We start from the raw sequence: 17,142 nt of genomic DNA on the forward strand, positions 1-17,142 counted from the left end.
ATATGTAGGGGGAGAAAGTCAGGAGAGAGGTACCACAGGGAGCGTCTACAGCAAACTGTAAAACATGGTGGAGGCAGAGATTTTGATCTACCATGCAGTACCATTTGGAAAGCATCTGATTATCAAAAGCTTTTTGACCTTATTCAGCATGGAAATGATCCCAAACATGCTGCCAATGCGGTGTAATCATACCTGGATACACACAATGATGTCAATCACACATGGACTGGTCTCCCCAGAGACCTCAACATTATTGAGGCAGTGTTGGATCATCTCAACAGAGAACAGAAAGAAAGGCAGCCCAACATCCAAAGAAAAGCTTTGGATGTTCTTCAAGAAGCTTTATGAAGTTCAGAGTGTGCTGAAGAATAAAGGTGGTCATACCAAATATTGATTTTCAAACACATTAAAAGCCCACAAACTGAGTTTTTGCCTTTCATACTATATTTCCATGCATGTTTGCACATTTCCATAAATCCTCGCATCTATTTCTTATTTTCTAATAAAATATAAAGGAATGAGAGGTGACTCAAAACATTTGCACTTCTGTATATTTGACCTGTGAAAACTCTCATTCATAATTGTTCATAATCCAAAATAACAGTGAAGTATATACAGTAGTTCTGTGTATACAGTAGGAATCATTCTGTAAAGTGATAGTGTAGTTAGCACTTACTCTGGGTCCAGGGCTTCCCTGTGGTCCCTGAGGCCCCTGAAAGAGTCAGGCACATAGAAAATACGCATTAAAATGGCTAAAATGATTACGATACACATACACTTCTACATAAATAACACACACGACGAAAAATAAAATAGATTAAATAAGTGCAGCCTCACAGTGAACAGAATGGAAGAGATTCGTGATTCATCTTCCTTCGAGCGCCTTGAAGCGACTGTTGTTGTGATTTAGCGCTGTATAAATAAAATTGAATTGGACTGAATTGAACTGAATCCTTCTGAGATGCTCTGTAGAGCGACAGTAGTATCACACACATACTGCCCCCTCTGGTGGACTAGGGACAAAACATTGGTGCAGCTGAACTTCATGATGTCTGTAAGTGGGATCTCAAGTCCTTTATATCCATACCATATTGTGAGCACATTTTAACAGCATCTGAGTAAAGCCTAGGATTAGAGGCCCATTGAGTACAGTGTGTTTGCGTGTGGTAGGGTGAAATGCAGAGGGATTTGCAAAGAACTGACAAACTAACTACCACAACTGAGAAGTGACTGTGTGGATTACACTGCGGCTTTCCCTGCTAACATTTTGTCAAGGCACTTCCTCAGCATTGTTTACACAAGAGGGCCCCACACTGCGCTCCAGGAGAGCGTGCTCATTATGACTCAGCCATAGCCTTAGCCTAAAGTGTCATACAGCACCGACACTTTAAGAAAGCCGTATAAACAAAACTACCACTACACCCTAGCTCACATTCATGTAACTTTCATCATCTACAGCTCTGTTTTTACACGCACAAACGGCTTTGAGGTGGCCGCTAAGACAACCGAGTGTTTCTCAGTCAGGAATGTTTGACACTTTGGCAGAGTGCAATCATGACATAATAATACAGAAGACTTTCCAGGTTTTGATTAAAGGGTTTGATTTCATCTCACCATTTCACCACCGTTTCCTTTTGGACCCCTTGGCCCCTGCAAAAAAGGATAACATAGCATAAAGACACATACAGCACTGTATTCCAATCTGTATTATCAATTAACTGTCTTTATTGGAAATTAAACAATACATACAGTGAAAGTCTGAATGTCAGAGTGTAATAATTCCTTTTTCTTTGTACAAGTCTTACACACACACATACACAAAATGAGAAAAAAAACCTACAGGTTTTCCCATTGGACCCATTTTTCCTTCAGGGCCTAGAGGTCCAGTGAAGCCCTGGAACAAACAGTGACATTGCTGAAAAAGCAGTAAAAACATCTATAAAGACTTCAAGGTGTACTGCACATGTGTCTACATTCATGTTCTCTTCATAAACACTTTGACAACAGGGAACAAAACAGAAATGTATTTATATTTCTGAAAGTTCTTTCCTGAGTGGGATTTGATTTAAAGCAGTACTTCTGAAGAAAGCACCATTGTGTGCCTACCTGGTCCTATTTCAGTTTCTATTAAACTCACCAAAGTACCCATAGGACCTTTAGGACCAGGGAAACCTCTCAGTCCTAAATCACCAGTTGGCCCCTGTTTCAAGGAAAAAGATATTTGTTATTTCTTATTCTAACCTACTCTCCTGTTATTTTTTATCGTTTTTCTATATGCTCTTAATACATGTTGGCCACTCAGTTGTTTACCTTAGGTCCTGGTAAGCCCTGTAAACCAATCATGCCCAAATCTCCAGTTTCCCCCTATAAAAAACAAAAAACACAATATGCAGAAGATGGCTCTTTTAAAAAAAATTTCTCTTATGTGATGTAATCGGGGCTGACAGCAAATCTCTCAACAATATCCTCAGTAGAATTACGGAGATTTACTCATAAAGGTGGGTGCCTAAGACAAATAGGTCTTAAGACACATGCAAAACATAAAGCCAACACTTATTATTGACAATAGAAAATAAGTTGTTTATTTCTTTCTTCTCCAATGGAGAAGAAAGGAACTTGATATTTGTTATTTAGTATACTGAACATCCAATAGCAAATCTCTAGCCCAAATTCTGGGCCCCATAAGTCTGAAGGCATTTTTGAGGCACAAAATGTGGTTTTAGTGTCAGGGCTACAGTTAGGTTTAGGCTAAGGGTTAGGCATTTTTGATGGTTAGGGTAACGGTAAGTGGCTAGGGAAAGCATTATGTCAATTAGATGTCCTTACTAAGATATAAAAGGCAAGTGTGTGTGTGTGGAGGTGGGGTTGATTTACTTGATTTTTCACCCAGTTTTAATACCAGACACAACAGGGACACTAGGCAAGCCTTATAAAGACCCTTCTTTTCTATTTCAAAAGAACTGGGGCACACACAGAAGACTTTCTGTCAATCTGCGGCAGTCTCAGTGCACACACTCACATGACCTAGACACACTGTGAGGGGATGGATGTCTGCGTCCTATCCTGTGTCTAAGCACATGCCTTCCAGGGTGGCAGACAGTGTTTGTACAGCCAGTCTTCCACATTCTTTAGACAGCTCCACTTTGAAACCGGTGACTCTGGCCCAGAGACTCTATTGACTAAAATGTGTAAAGGGATCTGACCCAAGGGTCTGAGTCTCCTCTCAGTTTCAGGAGCATCAGTGGAGATAACTATAGGAGGGGAGAGCAAGGGATTAAATGCTGTTTCTTTTTTCTTCTTCGGGGAGTTACATAAGTAAAGCAGAGCACCTCTTTTTCAGGTCCCTGGAGTGTGAGGATCTTACATAACTTGGCCTCACCAAGTGGAATGTTTCCATTCCTAGTCTCGCCCAGATAATTTGTTACTCTACTCAGGTTGGAAAAGTGTCAGGCACACATTGAAACCTCACCAAAGATTGGCTTCATATGTCCCTGAAGCTATATTTAGAGAGGTATTAAAGAATGTATATAAGCTTATAAAGCCATATTTCAACAAGTGCATTCCAGTGGAAAGTAATGTATATACTCTACCGGGTACATGAAAAAAAAGACATGACAAGTATCTGTGAAAAACACACAGGCTGAAATAAAAACTGTATAAATGTGAAGATTAAAGAGTTACAAAATGCGTCAGGCATAGAATTAAAAAAAAATCTATATTGTATCTTGATTTAATATTATGCGATGGAGCTAGTTAATTTGATTTTGTAGCACTGTCTCTAAATGTGAATTCAGCTACCAGCATCCTGGTCCTGGGCCCCAGCATTGTGAGTTAGATGGAGCTTGAAGTTTTGGTTTGTTTAGGGGTTACAGTTCATTTATTTAGCGTATTTTGTTGTATTCCTTGTTCCTGGCTGTTTATTCCTCCCTCTGTGTTTGTCCTCTTGTGTCTAGTATTCTGCATTTAGTTAATTTATGTGTCTGTGCTTCCCATCCGTTATCACACTTCTTGCCTCCCCTGTGCCTCGTTGTGAAGTCTTAGAATTTGATATTCTCGTCTTTTGATTACTTCCTGTCCTGCTTTGATAGTCCCTCGTCTCTTGGTCACTGTGTGTAGTTTTGTTTCCCTTGTCTTGCTTTCCCAAAGGAGTTTCAGCTGTTTTCCCCAGTGTTTCCAGTCTCCCTAATTACCTGCTGCGTGTCTATATATTCTCTGAGCCTCCCTAATGCCTCTCTTATTGTTTGTTTTACCCATGAAACACCAGCAATAAACACTGTTTTAAGTTTAAGTCCTGTCCTGCATCAGAGTCATAATCCTGTCTTCTAAACACTGTCCATGATGAACAGAACTGATCCTCAAACATACAGTTAGAGCCAAATGTTTTGCACACTGAGACTGTTTCTGTGCACCACCGCAGTGGATTTTAAATCAAAAAAACAAGATGTGATTGAAATGCAAATTTTAGCTTTAAATTATCTTAAAAAGAGTTTAACGAAAGTTTTTAAATGAACTGTTAAGGAATTACAGCTGTTTTTATATATAGGCCTAATTGTATGTCAAAACTTTGATAATAAATCACAGAACTACCACACAGTTTAAAACAAACGTTCTCAAGTACTATTAAAGATTGACTTCCATTTTAGGACTTTGCTTGCATGTACTCACAGACAGCCCTTTGGGTCCTGGGTCTCCTTTCTTTCCCTGGTCACCTGCAGCTCCCTTCATGCCTTTGATTCCAGGGCCCCCCCTGTCTCCTGGTAGGCCAGGTTCTCCCTGATCCAATAAAAGGTCAATTAAACAGTTTAGGTGCATGTCACAGTAGCATTTTATCTCACCGGAGATGACTTTCTTTTTCACAAAGAAAATGGGTCTTTATAATGATTAACATTTCCACCTTGTGACCTGGCGGTCCCCTTTCTCCAGAATGTCCAGGAAGTCCAAGTTCTCCCATTGGACCTTGCCGTCCAGCAGGCCCTTCCAGTCCCACTGAGCCCCTCTGACCCTACATACACACAAGAGATGATTGAACAAATCTTTGCCAAGGTTAAAAAGGTACTAAAGTTAGTGTGCTTCCTCAAAAGGCACAACACAAAATCCACAAAACATTATGCCACTGTTTAAAACACTACTCTACAATAGTAAATGACATATATAGTGACACATTTGAGGTCTATCTTATGGGTGCCTCTTCTGTTTAAATGTTGCTATTAAACAAATGACACTCAAACTTCTGACAAAGCAGACAAAACCACAAGCATAGTCCTCTGCAAAAGCTAAACACAAGTGTATAAATGCATGTTGGAAAAATCATTTGGAACTTGAGTGTTAGTGGAGAGGGTTATTTACTGATGGTAAATATTGACATCTACTACAATTAGCTGCTATAGAGTACAATGAACACTATTTCCAGTGTTTCATTATATAAACAAAATTCTAAAATTGTTGTGTTGAAGCAATTTTAGAACACGGGTCCTCGACAGCGTATGTCTAAAGGCTGTCCAGAAAACCTGTTAGTGAGTTGTTTTTTACTTTGTAGACCACAGTGGTTTCCTGCTCCATCAGCAGTGTAGGTGAGGCAGCAGGGAGCCTGAGATTTTAGAATAACACACTCAGTGAGTTGTTGCCTCCCATGTGGCTGACAGTGAAGAGACAGGATACTTTAGGAATTTCGGTGGAATTACACCACCAGTGGTTTACTGGATGAAACCCACAGTATGCAGGTGTTGGCAAACCCTTAGATAAACCAAGGTCTGAACAATTTACCCTTCACCTTTCCCCACATACAGGAATGCGGGTAAAAGGGGCTATGTGCCATTTAGAAATCATTTTAACTTCTAATCAAAAGAAAATGACTTGGAAGGTAAACATAAATTTGTTGAATTTGAGCCCGAAAGAGACGGATTTTAACTTTTCAACTAATTTGCACACAAGAGGGTCTGTAAATGTCACGAATGGCAGACCAGATTAAACCTAGATAACAACATCCATGGACATCTGGTACTTGGCATGTGATGCATAATCGGTTCATCATTTTATCATATTAGAAATTAATGTTGTGATTCTTTTTAACATGAGCATGAATTGTTAAGTTATTTCCAAAAATTTCATTTATGATGTCACAGTGAATTCTGTGCCAACTTAGGCACAAAGGGCAAAGACGATAACGACAAAAGGATTTATGAAACCTGACAGTTTTTTCTTGGCAGCTTGAGTGAAAAACTAAAACTGATTCACAGAAAAGCTGAAAATTATTTGAAAGGGTTTCTCCAAGACTCAGAATCAGCCGCTTTTAAGCAGCAGTTTGATTTAAAGACTTGAAGTTAAGGAGTGAAGAATGTCCTTTATCAAGTAAAACAACAACGGCCCTCTACTACAGCAGACCTGAAAATTTGCCTTCTTGTGGAGCTGAAAGTAAAAAGTGATGCAATGTCAAATCATTGCATTACTTTTTACACAGCAATGTAAGACATGTTACTATATTTAAATTAGACAGATATAATTTTAAGGGATTATTCACGTTCTTTCAACACCAGTGCAGTTGGGGATGTTACCAATGGGAAACTGTATAGTTTTAGTTCATCTGAAAAGCATCAATGGCTAAAATTAGCCTCACTAGACTTTCATACAACATTATCTAAATAAAAGCCAGACCAGTAGGACTTGGCTTTCCAACTTGGCTAAAAGGCCTTTTGCACGCATGTAATCCCAGTCCACTTTGGCTGCATATATATTTGGAGAGGCCCAAAATGAAGAGGCCAATCAAATCAAACAAGACATTTAATGATCAGTCCAAGTCTCCAGTCCCACTCATACAATAACAGATGGAAGGAGCTGGAGTAAATCTTTGGTCACTTGCAATTCCATGAGTCCCATTTGTTGATTTTTGTGGTGCTACAGAAAGCACGCCGCAAGTCTCCAGTAAAGGAACTCCCCTGTTGACAGTTTAGCTGTGCAACTACGTCTTTCGACTCCTTCTGCGACCAACATTAACAGTGCTCATGGTGAAAAACATTCAACTGAACTCTGCTTTTTAAATATATTTCATTAATGTGAGACTATTGAATTGCCTAAAATAGTAAGCTAATCAATTACTTAAGGCTACCGTAGTTAGCGTTTGCTATAATGTTAATCCCAACACCAAGGAAACGCTGCTGTCTATATGTCACCGATTACCTGTCGACCTTGTTTTCCTGGGAGTCCTGCTAAGCCAGTTGGTCCCGGGGGGCCATCAGGGCCTGGATAACCCTTCATTCCTGTGAGCCCAGGTAAACCAGTCGGCCCCTGTTAAATGACAGTGTCAGTTTCAGCCAGAGGGGCATTTAAAAATACCATCAATCTTTTCGTAAAACATCACTTTCCGTCAATAATCTCGTGACTATATTTACACCTGTGATTCTTCCTCTGATGCTTAGCCTGAAGCACTGAAGTCCACCATCTGGATCGTTAGAAATTACAGTAAAATATTTATCCTGGTCTTCTCTGTCTTCATATTTGTCAGTTACTTTGTCTTTCAGTTACTTCGTTTTATTTTGAAGGTTGGTTTTCTTGTGTGTCTTGCTCTGGGTTTTGTCTCCTGTCTTTGTTCCTTTCCTGCCTGTTTATTTCCAACTGTGTCTCATTGTCAGTCATCCCTAAGCCTGTATGTCTAGTCTTGTCTTTCTCTTTGTGTAATCATCTGCTCCCAGATGTCCTACTTTTGTCTTTAGTGCCTTCCTCATAGTTTGATTTAGTTTAGTTTTTGCATTTTTATTGCAATCATGTTGGGTTTTGGCTTATCAAGTTTTTTAAATTAAAGCTCACATCTGTTTATTTTCTCAATGATCACTGTTGATCTTGTGATTTTTTTTCTTTTAAAGGAATGAGAACCGTGTAGACATATGCAATAATTTGATGATGCAGAAGGTTCTCAGCTAATGTAAAGAGGCGGCTGCTTCTCTTTAGGCCATTCACTTAACTGAGCTAATATGATGCTTACTTCAATGCCGGGAGCTCCAACCAGACCTCTTGCACCTTTCTTTCCAGCCAAACCCTAGAAAAACATAAACATGAAAAATAACATGTGCATTAAAAAGAAAACACAAATGTTTTAGTATATCACTCTCTACACAGTAAAAATGTGATTTTTACTATACTTCACAGAGAAATGTTTCAGATTTTAGTGAAAATCACTGAATACTGTTGCAAGAAATGTCCAGTTCAAAACCTTTATGGATACTTTAAAACCATAACAGCTAAAAACATCAACCCAGTGACAGTGATTTATTCATAGTCCCAGAGAGATATTGTTTAAGAAATGCTTTATCAAAGCTGTTAATCTAAAACAGGCATACAGAAGATCCTCAAAGTTTCCAGTGTTTCCTGGCAGGCTGCTAAGTTCTCAGTGCTTCTAAGCATATGGAAATACAAGTTCCATGTTAAGGTATTGCACAAACTTAATTTGAACTCGAGTTTGGCGAAATCCACTGAAATGGTTGGATAGTATGTGAACTGCTTATATAATCACTCTTCTATACAAGCTGTTTCGCATGTGGTGGCGAGTCAGTCATGTCTGTGACACTTCAAGATTACAAAAGGCCGTATGGAACCTGATCAAGGAGCGTCAAAGCTGTTGCACAGGGAAATCATAGTTATGCATAGTTATGAAATTAGAAAGCCTGTGAAGACTGAGGGCTCTAAAGAACATGAGACTAAGCAAGCAAACCTGTTAGTTCAAGGTAGCACATGTTAGTAAAACGTATCTGCATTTTAAGTATCAAAGAACAAAAAGCAATGAGCCATTAATAAACATCAGATTAAATATTTGAGAAGTTTAATGGTGCATTCAGGGTGTAAGGAAAAGCTGCAGTTCCCTGGTTGCTGTCCAAACTTCATTGCTCCAAGCATCTTTTTTTTCTTCAACCGCCTGCTTTCTATCTCGATGAAGTAAGCAGAATTCTACCACAGCTGAGCTAAAATTATCTAGCGTGACAAGCAGCTTAAACATCTGTAGCAGCATGCTCCTGTGGTGACAGCTAAAAAAATGACAAATTGGGGATTTTGGTTAAATCTGTTTGCATCTGGTTTTGTACATTTTCTACTGTCAGGTGTAAATCAATCATTCCACACAGAGAAGAGACCAAATTTAGTGATTTCCTAAACTATTCACATTATTGAAAAGCTGTATTATGCTGTATGTGAATGGTGTCAAGTCTCACCGGAGCTCCTTTTTCTCCTTTTGGGCCTGGTTCTCCGGGGGAGCCTGGAGATCCCTGTGCGAAGGAAGAATACACTATAAAGTAAGTAGAATATAAACACGCAAAATATTATCAAGCTGTGTAGATCTATATAAAAATGATATGCAATATTATGATTATAAGGAATATCCTTGTTTACCCTACTTCTTAATCGAGTCACTTTTAACACTCCACAGCATATACAGTATATCCCACAGTATAGATCCTAATCTAATAGGCATTTTCCTGTTAGGAGAACAATCACACTCTCAAACTGAATAAAAAGTTTTGATTTAAAGACGTACTTATCTGTCACCCTTTGAAAGAACACATTTAGATATTTCATATATTTATCATCACCACAATATGGCCAGCACACAGTAGAGATATTTAACTGTGGGTAAATGTAAAAAAACAACAGATTAAATAGTGTTGCTACGGCTGTGTGGGTTCTCTGCCATTAGGTCATGGTAGTCTTAAGCTTGAAAATAAAAAGGCAACCAGACTTCTTTAAGTCTTCTTTAGCTCTCATCCACGAGCCTTCTTCAGTCTAAAACTTCGGTTTAGTTCTTTGTAAATTTTTAGGCAGCTGTTTACTGACTTACCGGTGGGCCTTGTGGTCCAGAAGCCCCACGAGGTCCAGGGGTACCGATATAGCCCTGAAACATAATTTTCAGATTTGATAAGTAACTTTTTATTTGTGAATAATACATACACATCATTCTCATGTTCTTTACTAAAGAGGGAGCCCAAAAGCATAATTAATGTCTATACCCAAATGCCTCTTTTCCACCTGCAGTAAAAACTCAGAGGCTCCATAGTATCAAAACTAGGATTTTTTTATATTATCTATAACTGCACCGAATTAAGCTATTTCATCCATTTACTTAACTAACCAGTCTGTCTTTTGTCCTGTCTAAGGAAACTACAGAATAATACAACAAAAACAAATGCATCTAAAAACCAAAATGTTTTATATGTTAACGACAATGAAGATTTTTGAATTTGGAGACGAGTTCACAGACTAGCACAGACCCCCCCAGTTAATACGTTGCCATCACCGTGAACTTGTGCTCAAGTGTGTGTACTTCTTGGGAAAAAGCAACAGATTTTCTCAGCCTTATTGCTCGGATTTTGGTAATCCTCTCCAACATGTGTGGTCTGCTCTTCATGCGAAAGGGGCAGCGTGGAGTATAAACAACAATCAAGCAGACTGAGCGGAGTGCCGTGTGTCTGACGTTTAATGGTTCGTTCCTACCTGATAGCCTTCATCCCCCGACTCTCCACGCTCTCCTCGTTCCCCTGGAGGCCCCTGCGTAGACAATGAATGCACACACATGAATGTGCATACTGCATATACATACATGACTGTCTTTTACCTGCACAGCTTCAGGTGAGCTGGGCACCTACTCAGACTCACTCCCCACATATCAAACACATGAATCTCTCTGAACGTGATTACAGGGTACAATAAAGCAGAGGCTGGCATTGTATTGCTTATACTATACACTGCAATTCTGTGCCAACTTGAAAATTCAATACTACTGACGTGCAGACAGCCAATACCTCCAACTGTTCATGCAGTGTAGCCTCTGTCAGTAGTCATCATGACTATTGCAGGGGAAATGCATCTTAGAGAACACAACTGTTGTATGACTGCATGACTCCGGGGTTTCTAAAGCCGCTTTATGCTGATCCTCCTTTGATATTAGTTTAAGAATGAGTCACTGTGAAATATGCTGAATCCTTGTGGTGACTTAGGTATTAGGAAGAAAACTTTAGCTGTGCCCTGTGTGTGAGGTAGCCGTTTTGTCTCTAACTTCTCAGTCAGTAATTAAGACACAGAAGGTTGATAATCGCTTCATGCACATGACAGATTTAGGATAAGAAACTTTAACATTCATTTTTTATCAATGAGTGCATTTGGTGCTAAAATCAGGAGCTGATCAGGATTAACTTTTACATCCAGTCTCAATCTGGTATTTAAATTGCTTTGGATAAGCAGAGCAAGGAGAGTTCAGAATGGAGAGTTTAAAGGAAAGCAAGACCTACTGGTTCACCTAAGGGCCCTGGCAGTCCTGGGGTCCTGTTGTCCTCGCCTGGGTAACCCTGGGATGTAGCAAACGCAAACATACAATCATAGATGAGTGGATGTAGATTGCAGGCAGATAATTTAGTACTTTAAAGAACTCTGAATAACCTAAGAAATCCAGTTAAGGACATAAGTCACAAATTCAGGTATCAAATTACCTTTTCACCTTTGGGTCCTGGCGGGCCAACGGGCCCAGGCTTTCCAAGGTGCCCCTAAAGAAAAAAAAGAAAACCTGACTATTGTACGTAATGGGGCTGCCACACTTATGCTGGCTTTTAATCAGAACTGTTTTTTAGGGATAAACAAAATTCCATATATTATGTCAGATTCAATCAAGTCTGAAGGACTCTAAAAGCACACATGCACACACAGATTCACAAAAAACATTAGCAACAAGCATTAGGCTCTATTTGTGTAGAATTTGTAAAGATATTTTCTGATATCTAGTGTTTTTGAGGATATCTCAGGCTACCGAGAAAAGCAAAGAAGGATGACTGATGTGTCAGTCATCCTTCTTTCTTCAATAACTGTGAGTAAAGTGTTCTGGCATGAAAATCTCAGGGCACTGTACTCATGGGGTTTTGTGCGTTTCTGAGCATGTGCACATATGGTTGTTAAGTTTTCGTGTGTGTGTGTGTTTATCCCACATGGTTATACAATACACATTCATGTATACACGAGTGAAGACAAAAAGACTGTTTTCATGAAACCAAGTTTAGAAAAGAAAAACTTACTGGGTATCCTGGAAGTCCTGGTTGCCCGTCTATCCCCATGACTCCAGGCTGACCCTGGAAGCAATGCAGAAAATGCGAAATAAGGCCTTGAATCAGTCATGGTGCTTCTGCTTTGCTTTTTAGGTCTTCTCCAGATAAATATATCTTTGGCAGGCTTATAAATCGTTGATCCACAGCTATATCAAAGTAGTCTCAGTGGTTCTACTGAAAGGGGAGCTGAAAAAATGTCTGGCATCCTCCTAGCTTGCCATCTCTTACATCTTCTTGCTTTGGTTTTAACAGTTTGCTTTGGTTTTAAAATTCTGAGTTCGATTGACTTCAGCAGTATAAAGAATTAATTATACACAAGATGTGTCTTTTTCCCCTCTCTAGCCCATTATAGCTAAAGGTTCAGCTGATACAATTCCACAGATTCAATTAACAAACATCATAGACTGCAGGCCACACCTTCAATATAAACTGTGGCTTGCAGTCTTCAACACCTACAGTAGTAGAAGAAGAAATGGGACCTTACAGATGTGCCTCGAGTTCCCCTGGCACCTTTCAGTCCTGGCTCGCCCGGCTGGCCGATGTCTCCCCGAGCGCCAATCTCCCCAGCAAGACCAGGAGGACCCCTCTCTCCCTGTAAAAGATTGTAAATATAATTAAAAGACATAAAAATTAGTATTATTAATAAATCTTGCTGTTTTCGTTTTATTGTAAGCAGGTTACTTTAAAAATAAACTATAAGACTAGATGCCTCAGTGGCTCTCTGTGTTAAATGTGCCCTTTGTGTTAAATGGAACTTGGCTGATCAGGATATTTACTTTCTTTCCGTGCCGTCCTCTGTTTCCTGGGGGACCCACTTTTCCTTCTGGACCCTGTAAAGTGATTGCCAGTAAATTATATTGCTTAAAATACGTTTTAAATTATCCCAGAACAGACTCTGTCATATTCTGGATTCTATCTCACTTTATTGCCCGATGTTCAGATTAAACACTAACCAGCAGATACTGATACACTAGATACACTCTGAATCTGCGTCCTTCCCTCCAGATAACAGTGACCTTCTTGCTCCTTGTCACCCATGGCTAGACTTGGATCTGTATCTCCAAACACCAAGAACCTAAGATCTGCAGCTCTCAGACCATGCTACACATCCAAAATCTCTGACAAGGTAAATTTATCAACCCAGTAGCAAAACGTTTTTATTGAAGAGCAGAGTGACCCCTACTGGGAATCAAAGGTATTATTTACAGAAATGTGTCTCTAGATTTCCCTCATTTACATGAAGTTTGCTGTATTATCTGAAAGTTAAACTTTGGGACCAATATTAACTTACACGGAAGCCCTGTTTCCCAGGCTCTCCAGGTGGCCCCAGGGGTCCAGGATCCCCTTCTGTCCCTTTCTCCCCTGGCTCCCCAAAAGGCCCATGCTCTCCAGGTTCACCCTGGCAATTTGACGTAGAAAGAGGAAAACAGGCACACAAGAAAAGAGTAAAAGTAAAGACAATTCAGCAACAATAGAATAAGCTTTTATTATATTACCACTAGAAAGATGGAAGATTTGGGGCAAACTAACATTACTTTCACCCGCTTCCGTAGATTTTAATATCATACTCAAATCCAGTGTGAAATTAAGTGGATATACTAAGTAATGCAATGAGATTCAATGTACCACTGGGATGACCTATTTTGGAATCCTGAGCTAATCTGCGGATGTTCTAACATTTTGATTTACTATCATAGGGTCAGTCCTGCTAAAATAAATCTTTTGCCTCCCTGGTTCATTTGATCAGAAATAATCAAGAACACACAAGTCAACAAACCTTGGCTCCATCTTTTCCCTGAGGTCCGTCTTCACCAGGGGGACCGGGAGGACCCTTAAAACATAAAAACAGTTTTAAATACATCTGCTGTAAAAAGTTAGAAATCAGCAGTTCCTATTACATCTCAACTCAAGTGCCAAGAAAACTACAATGCATCTATGAATTTTTACTTCAGTTTTAATTGGAGCCGTTTATGAAATAGACATTGATTCTTAGTAACAGGCATGCTGCTTCTGGAAATCCTCGGCAAGTTTAAATAATACTCTGCACAACTTCACATCCCTTGGTAACACAAGATTGTTTAATAATTTGTGTAACCTGTGGTTACGTGTGATAAAAAAAAGCTCCCAGCCCGACCTAATCCAACCTACTGCATGCATGCATCCTCAAATATACTTGCACATCACTTCAATGTGATGAGAACTAGACTTTATCTTGTATTTATAATGTGTTTGTTTAAAACAAAAATACATTAAGGGATAATTATTTTTGCGTAACCAAAAGGCAAAAATCATGCAGCGCTCTCTAAAATGGAAATAGATTCATGAAAAATTCAAATTATGTTGAAATCCACAATATAATCATTTAAACTATAAAACCTAGACCTCATAGAACATCTGCACTGGTAAGATCTCCATGGAAACAACCATACTGCCACATGTCACATATGATCCAGGTTTTTGTTTTCCATCCAAGTATTTGATAGAAAAGGATTGCAGATTTAGCTCGCTTCCTCTCACACATTTTACATAATCAAAATAGTTTTAAGTACATATGAGGAACTTAAAATACATGAAATGATGAAAGGAAGATAGAGACTGGGGCATAAAGTGCGTGCATGTTTGACAGAAGCCGCTTGGCCCCTCTGCTGCTGACAGCTTATATCCAGTACTCATGGGCTGCATCGTGCCATTCTTTGCAATAAGCCTCGACTTAATGAAACACTTATCTAACACACAATGTTTTTGAATGGATCTTGCACAGTTAAGCCCTGTCATGTTAAAAAATCTGCCTACGGACAGCCAGCCATTCAAAGCTCTGCCTAATTCTGTGCACAACACGGGAAGATGAAACTAAAGCAGTCTGTTCCATCTACATATATATATAGTTTATACATCACACAAACACTCTTGTATTTCTACTTTCTTCTGGCAAGCGGATAAAACATCTCTGTCAGAATGAGGGGGGTGAGTAAATATACAACTGGGTTAGGGTTACCCGAACACAGGGAAGGGAAGGGATTAGCAAACTGCAGTCACTCACTCTCATTCCCTCCTGCCCCTGCTCCCCTTCAGCTCCTGGAGGCCCAACATCACCCTACAGGGAGACAAACCACAACAAGAAGCTGGCTGGAGGTCAGAACACACTTACATATTTGCATCACCCGCTGTTTCACTTTCAATGAGCGTGCCCATTGATTTGCAAATTAGTGGAGCAGGAAGAAGGCAAAGGTTCAAGAATTATAACAAGACAGTACAAACCTTTTCCCCTGGCTCTCCAATGGCACCTGGTTCTCCCTCTAAGCCTGGTAAACCCTACAATGATGGGAAAGAGAACCATAGGCAATATTTCATTTGTATACATTTGGATAGGATTGTCAAATAATACTCATAATCAATAAAGCATCATGAGCATTTAATGTAAAGTACTTCAGGTCCTTGTTCTCCATCAGGTCCAGCCTCTCCAGCAGGTCCTCTGGGTCCCTGAAAGAAAAAGAACCACCATGGCTAAAGCACACAAACACAATGATTCAGGAATCTCATTAACTTCTACATCAGGAACTTAAAACAAAATAGAACAAAATAGATATAATAAAAAATTCTAGCATGTAATGCCCCAACTTTTAATTATATGTCTAGTCTAGAAAAAGAACTGAGAGATGAGATTGAATGAGTCTGAAATAAAAAGACTGAAGACCAGCCAAACACACAAGATGAGACCTATAACATAAACCGAGCATCTAGCATTACAGAAAGCTCTCACCCTTATAAATATCTGTATCTGACTGTTTGACATTCCTCCTGCCCCTGTGGGGACTGAAGGAGTTCCAGGCAAATTAAGAATTTGAAGACTAAGCCAAAAAGGGAGGCACAAGGTGGGGAGCATTCAGGTGTGGTGAAAGCAGAAGAGGGAAGAAAATAAAGAATATCAAATATATACTCCCTCCCCCGAAATGATTCTCTTTCTGCTAAGATCAGAGCTTCTCGTGTGATTTAAACTGTAACAGCTTCTCCCTCGCGAAACTCGTGCGAGCATCTACGGGCGAGCGCGTTCTCCCCGCTGTCATTACATGTTCTGCTGAAGGTGTTTTTCACAGCATGCGGTTTGTTTGCAGTTTCCTGTAACAACCACATCAATGCAGCAGGAAAAAAAGCGCATACTTACTGGTTCACCTTGGGCTCCCCTCTCCCCGGTGCTGCCTGGAATACCTGGTTTTCCCTGGAAACATAATCATGAGCTCAGTGGTGATTCACTCAAACATCCTGTGTAGTTAACAGAAGTCATGCACGGCTTCTCGTCATTACCAACACCACCATCATTATCACCACAATTTCCCGTGTGGCCACACACACGCGATGGCTGAGTTTAATATTTCAAGGTTGCCTGACAGCTACAGACACAACACAGAAACTCCAGGATGAGACTCTGTTTGTCGTAGTCCAAACATTGTATAGCCAAGACACTCCAATTATGTGACCAATGGCATTTGTTTTTATGCCTGTGAGCTAAATTTGCAACATCAGAAGTTTTGTGGCTCATGAAGCAGAGCAGGTCATCTGCTAATTTAAAGGTTGGTGGTTTAATCCCTGGCTACTCCAGTCTATGTGCCAAAGTATTCTTGGGCAAGATACTGAACCTTGAGTTACTTCTCGTGCACTTATCGAAGAAAGTATTTAGACACAAAAAAAAGTGCGTATGTGATGAGACATGAGGTATAAAGTGCTTTATACAAACAAGTCAATTTACTATTTAATTCAATAAGGTAAGTCCTTTGGATATTAATTTAGAGCAGCATAGCTGGTTAAAGTCCAATAGTCCCAGTCAAAAGGACATTCAACCGCTAAAAATCATTTACTGGCATTCCTGAATGGAAACATAACTGTAATTTGGCATCTTAATCCAGAAATAATAACATCATTTACCATTTACTATCATTTTGATTAAAGAGCTTGTGCACAATGGTGGTTTAACCACTACAGAAACATAAAAAATGATTTTGTTAATTCCCAGTGCTGTTAATTTAGGGCTTCTGTAGCATTGCTTCCGTCTACTGAAAAGGTTAGACACAAGGGAAAA

The 17,142-nt window shown here is 39.6% G+C and overlaps 1 protein-coding gene across 1 annotated transcript in view; it reads right to left on the reverse strand.

The window, feature by feature from the left end:
- The window catches only part of col24a1 (collagen type XXIV alpha 1 chain), an 86,627-nt gene that overhangs the window by 5,411 nt on the left and 64,074 nt on the right, over positions 1-17,142 (reverse strand). The window contains exons 32-54 of the mRNA XM_082510096.1: positions 16,231-16,284; positions 15,495-15,548; positions 15,327-15,380; positions 15,109-15,162; positions 13,846-13,899; positions 13,360-13,467; positions 12,845-12,898; positions 12,553-12,660; positions 12,039-12,092; positions 11,463-11,516; positions 11,265-11,321; positions 10,471-10,524; positions 9,818-9,871; positions 9,195-9,248; positions 7,976-8,029; positions 7,174-7,281; positions 4,895-5,002; positions 4,666-4,773; positions 2,311-2,364; positions 2,138-2,200; positions 1,841-1,894; positions 1,615-1,650; positions 677-712 (exon numbers count right to left, since the gene is read on the reverse strand). Of these exons, the coding sequence (XP_082366222.1) occupies positions 677-712; positions 1,615-1,650; positions 1,841-1,894; positions 2,138-2,200; positions 2,311-2,364; positions 4,666-4,773; positions 4,895-5,002; positions 7,174-7,281; positions 7,976-8,029; positions 9,195-9,248; positions 9,818-9,871; positions 10,471-10,524; positions 11,265-11,321; positions 11,463-11,516; positions 12,039-12,092; positions 12,553-12,660; positions 12,845-12,898; positions 13,360-13,467; positions 13,846-13,899; positions 15,109-15,162; positions 15,327-15,380; positions 15,495-15,548; positions 16,231-16,284 (1,488 nt within the window). The remainder of the gene's footprint in view (positions 1-676; positions 713-1,614; positions 1,651-1,840; positions 1,895-2,137; positions 2,201-2,310; positions 2,365-4,665; positions 4,774-4,894; positions 5,003-7,173; positions 7,282-7,975; positions 8,030-9,194; positions 9,249-9,817; positions 9,872-10,470; positions 10,525-11,264; positions 11,322-11,462; positions 11,517-12,038; positions 12,093-12,552; positions 12,661-12,844; positions 12,899-13,359; positions 13,468-13,845; positions 13,900-15,108; positions 15,163-15,326; positions 15,381-15,494; positions 15,549-16,230; positions 16,285-17,142) is intronic.

This window comes from Aulonocara stuartgranti, assembly GCF_965226115.1.
Source record: "Aulonocara stuartgranti genome assembly, chromosome: 17".
Taxonomy (NCBI): domain Eukaryota; kingdom Metazoa; phylum Chordata; class Actinopteri; order Cichliformes; family Cichlidae; genus Aulonocara; species Aulonocara stuartgranti.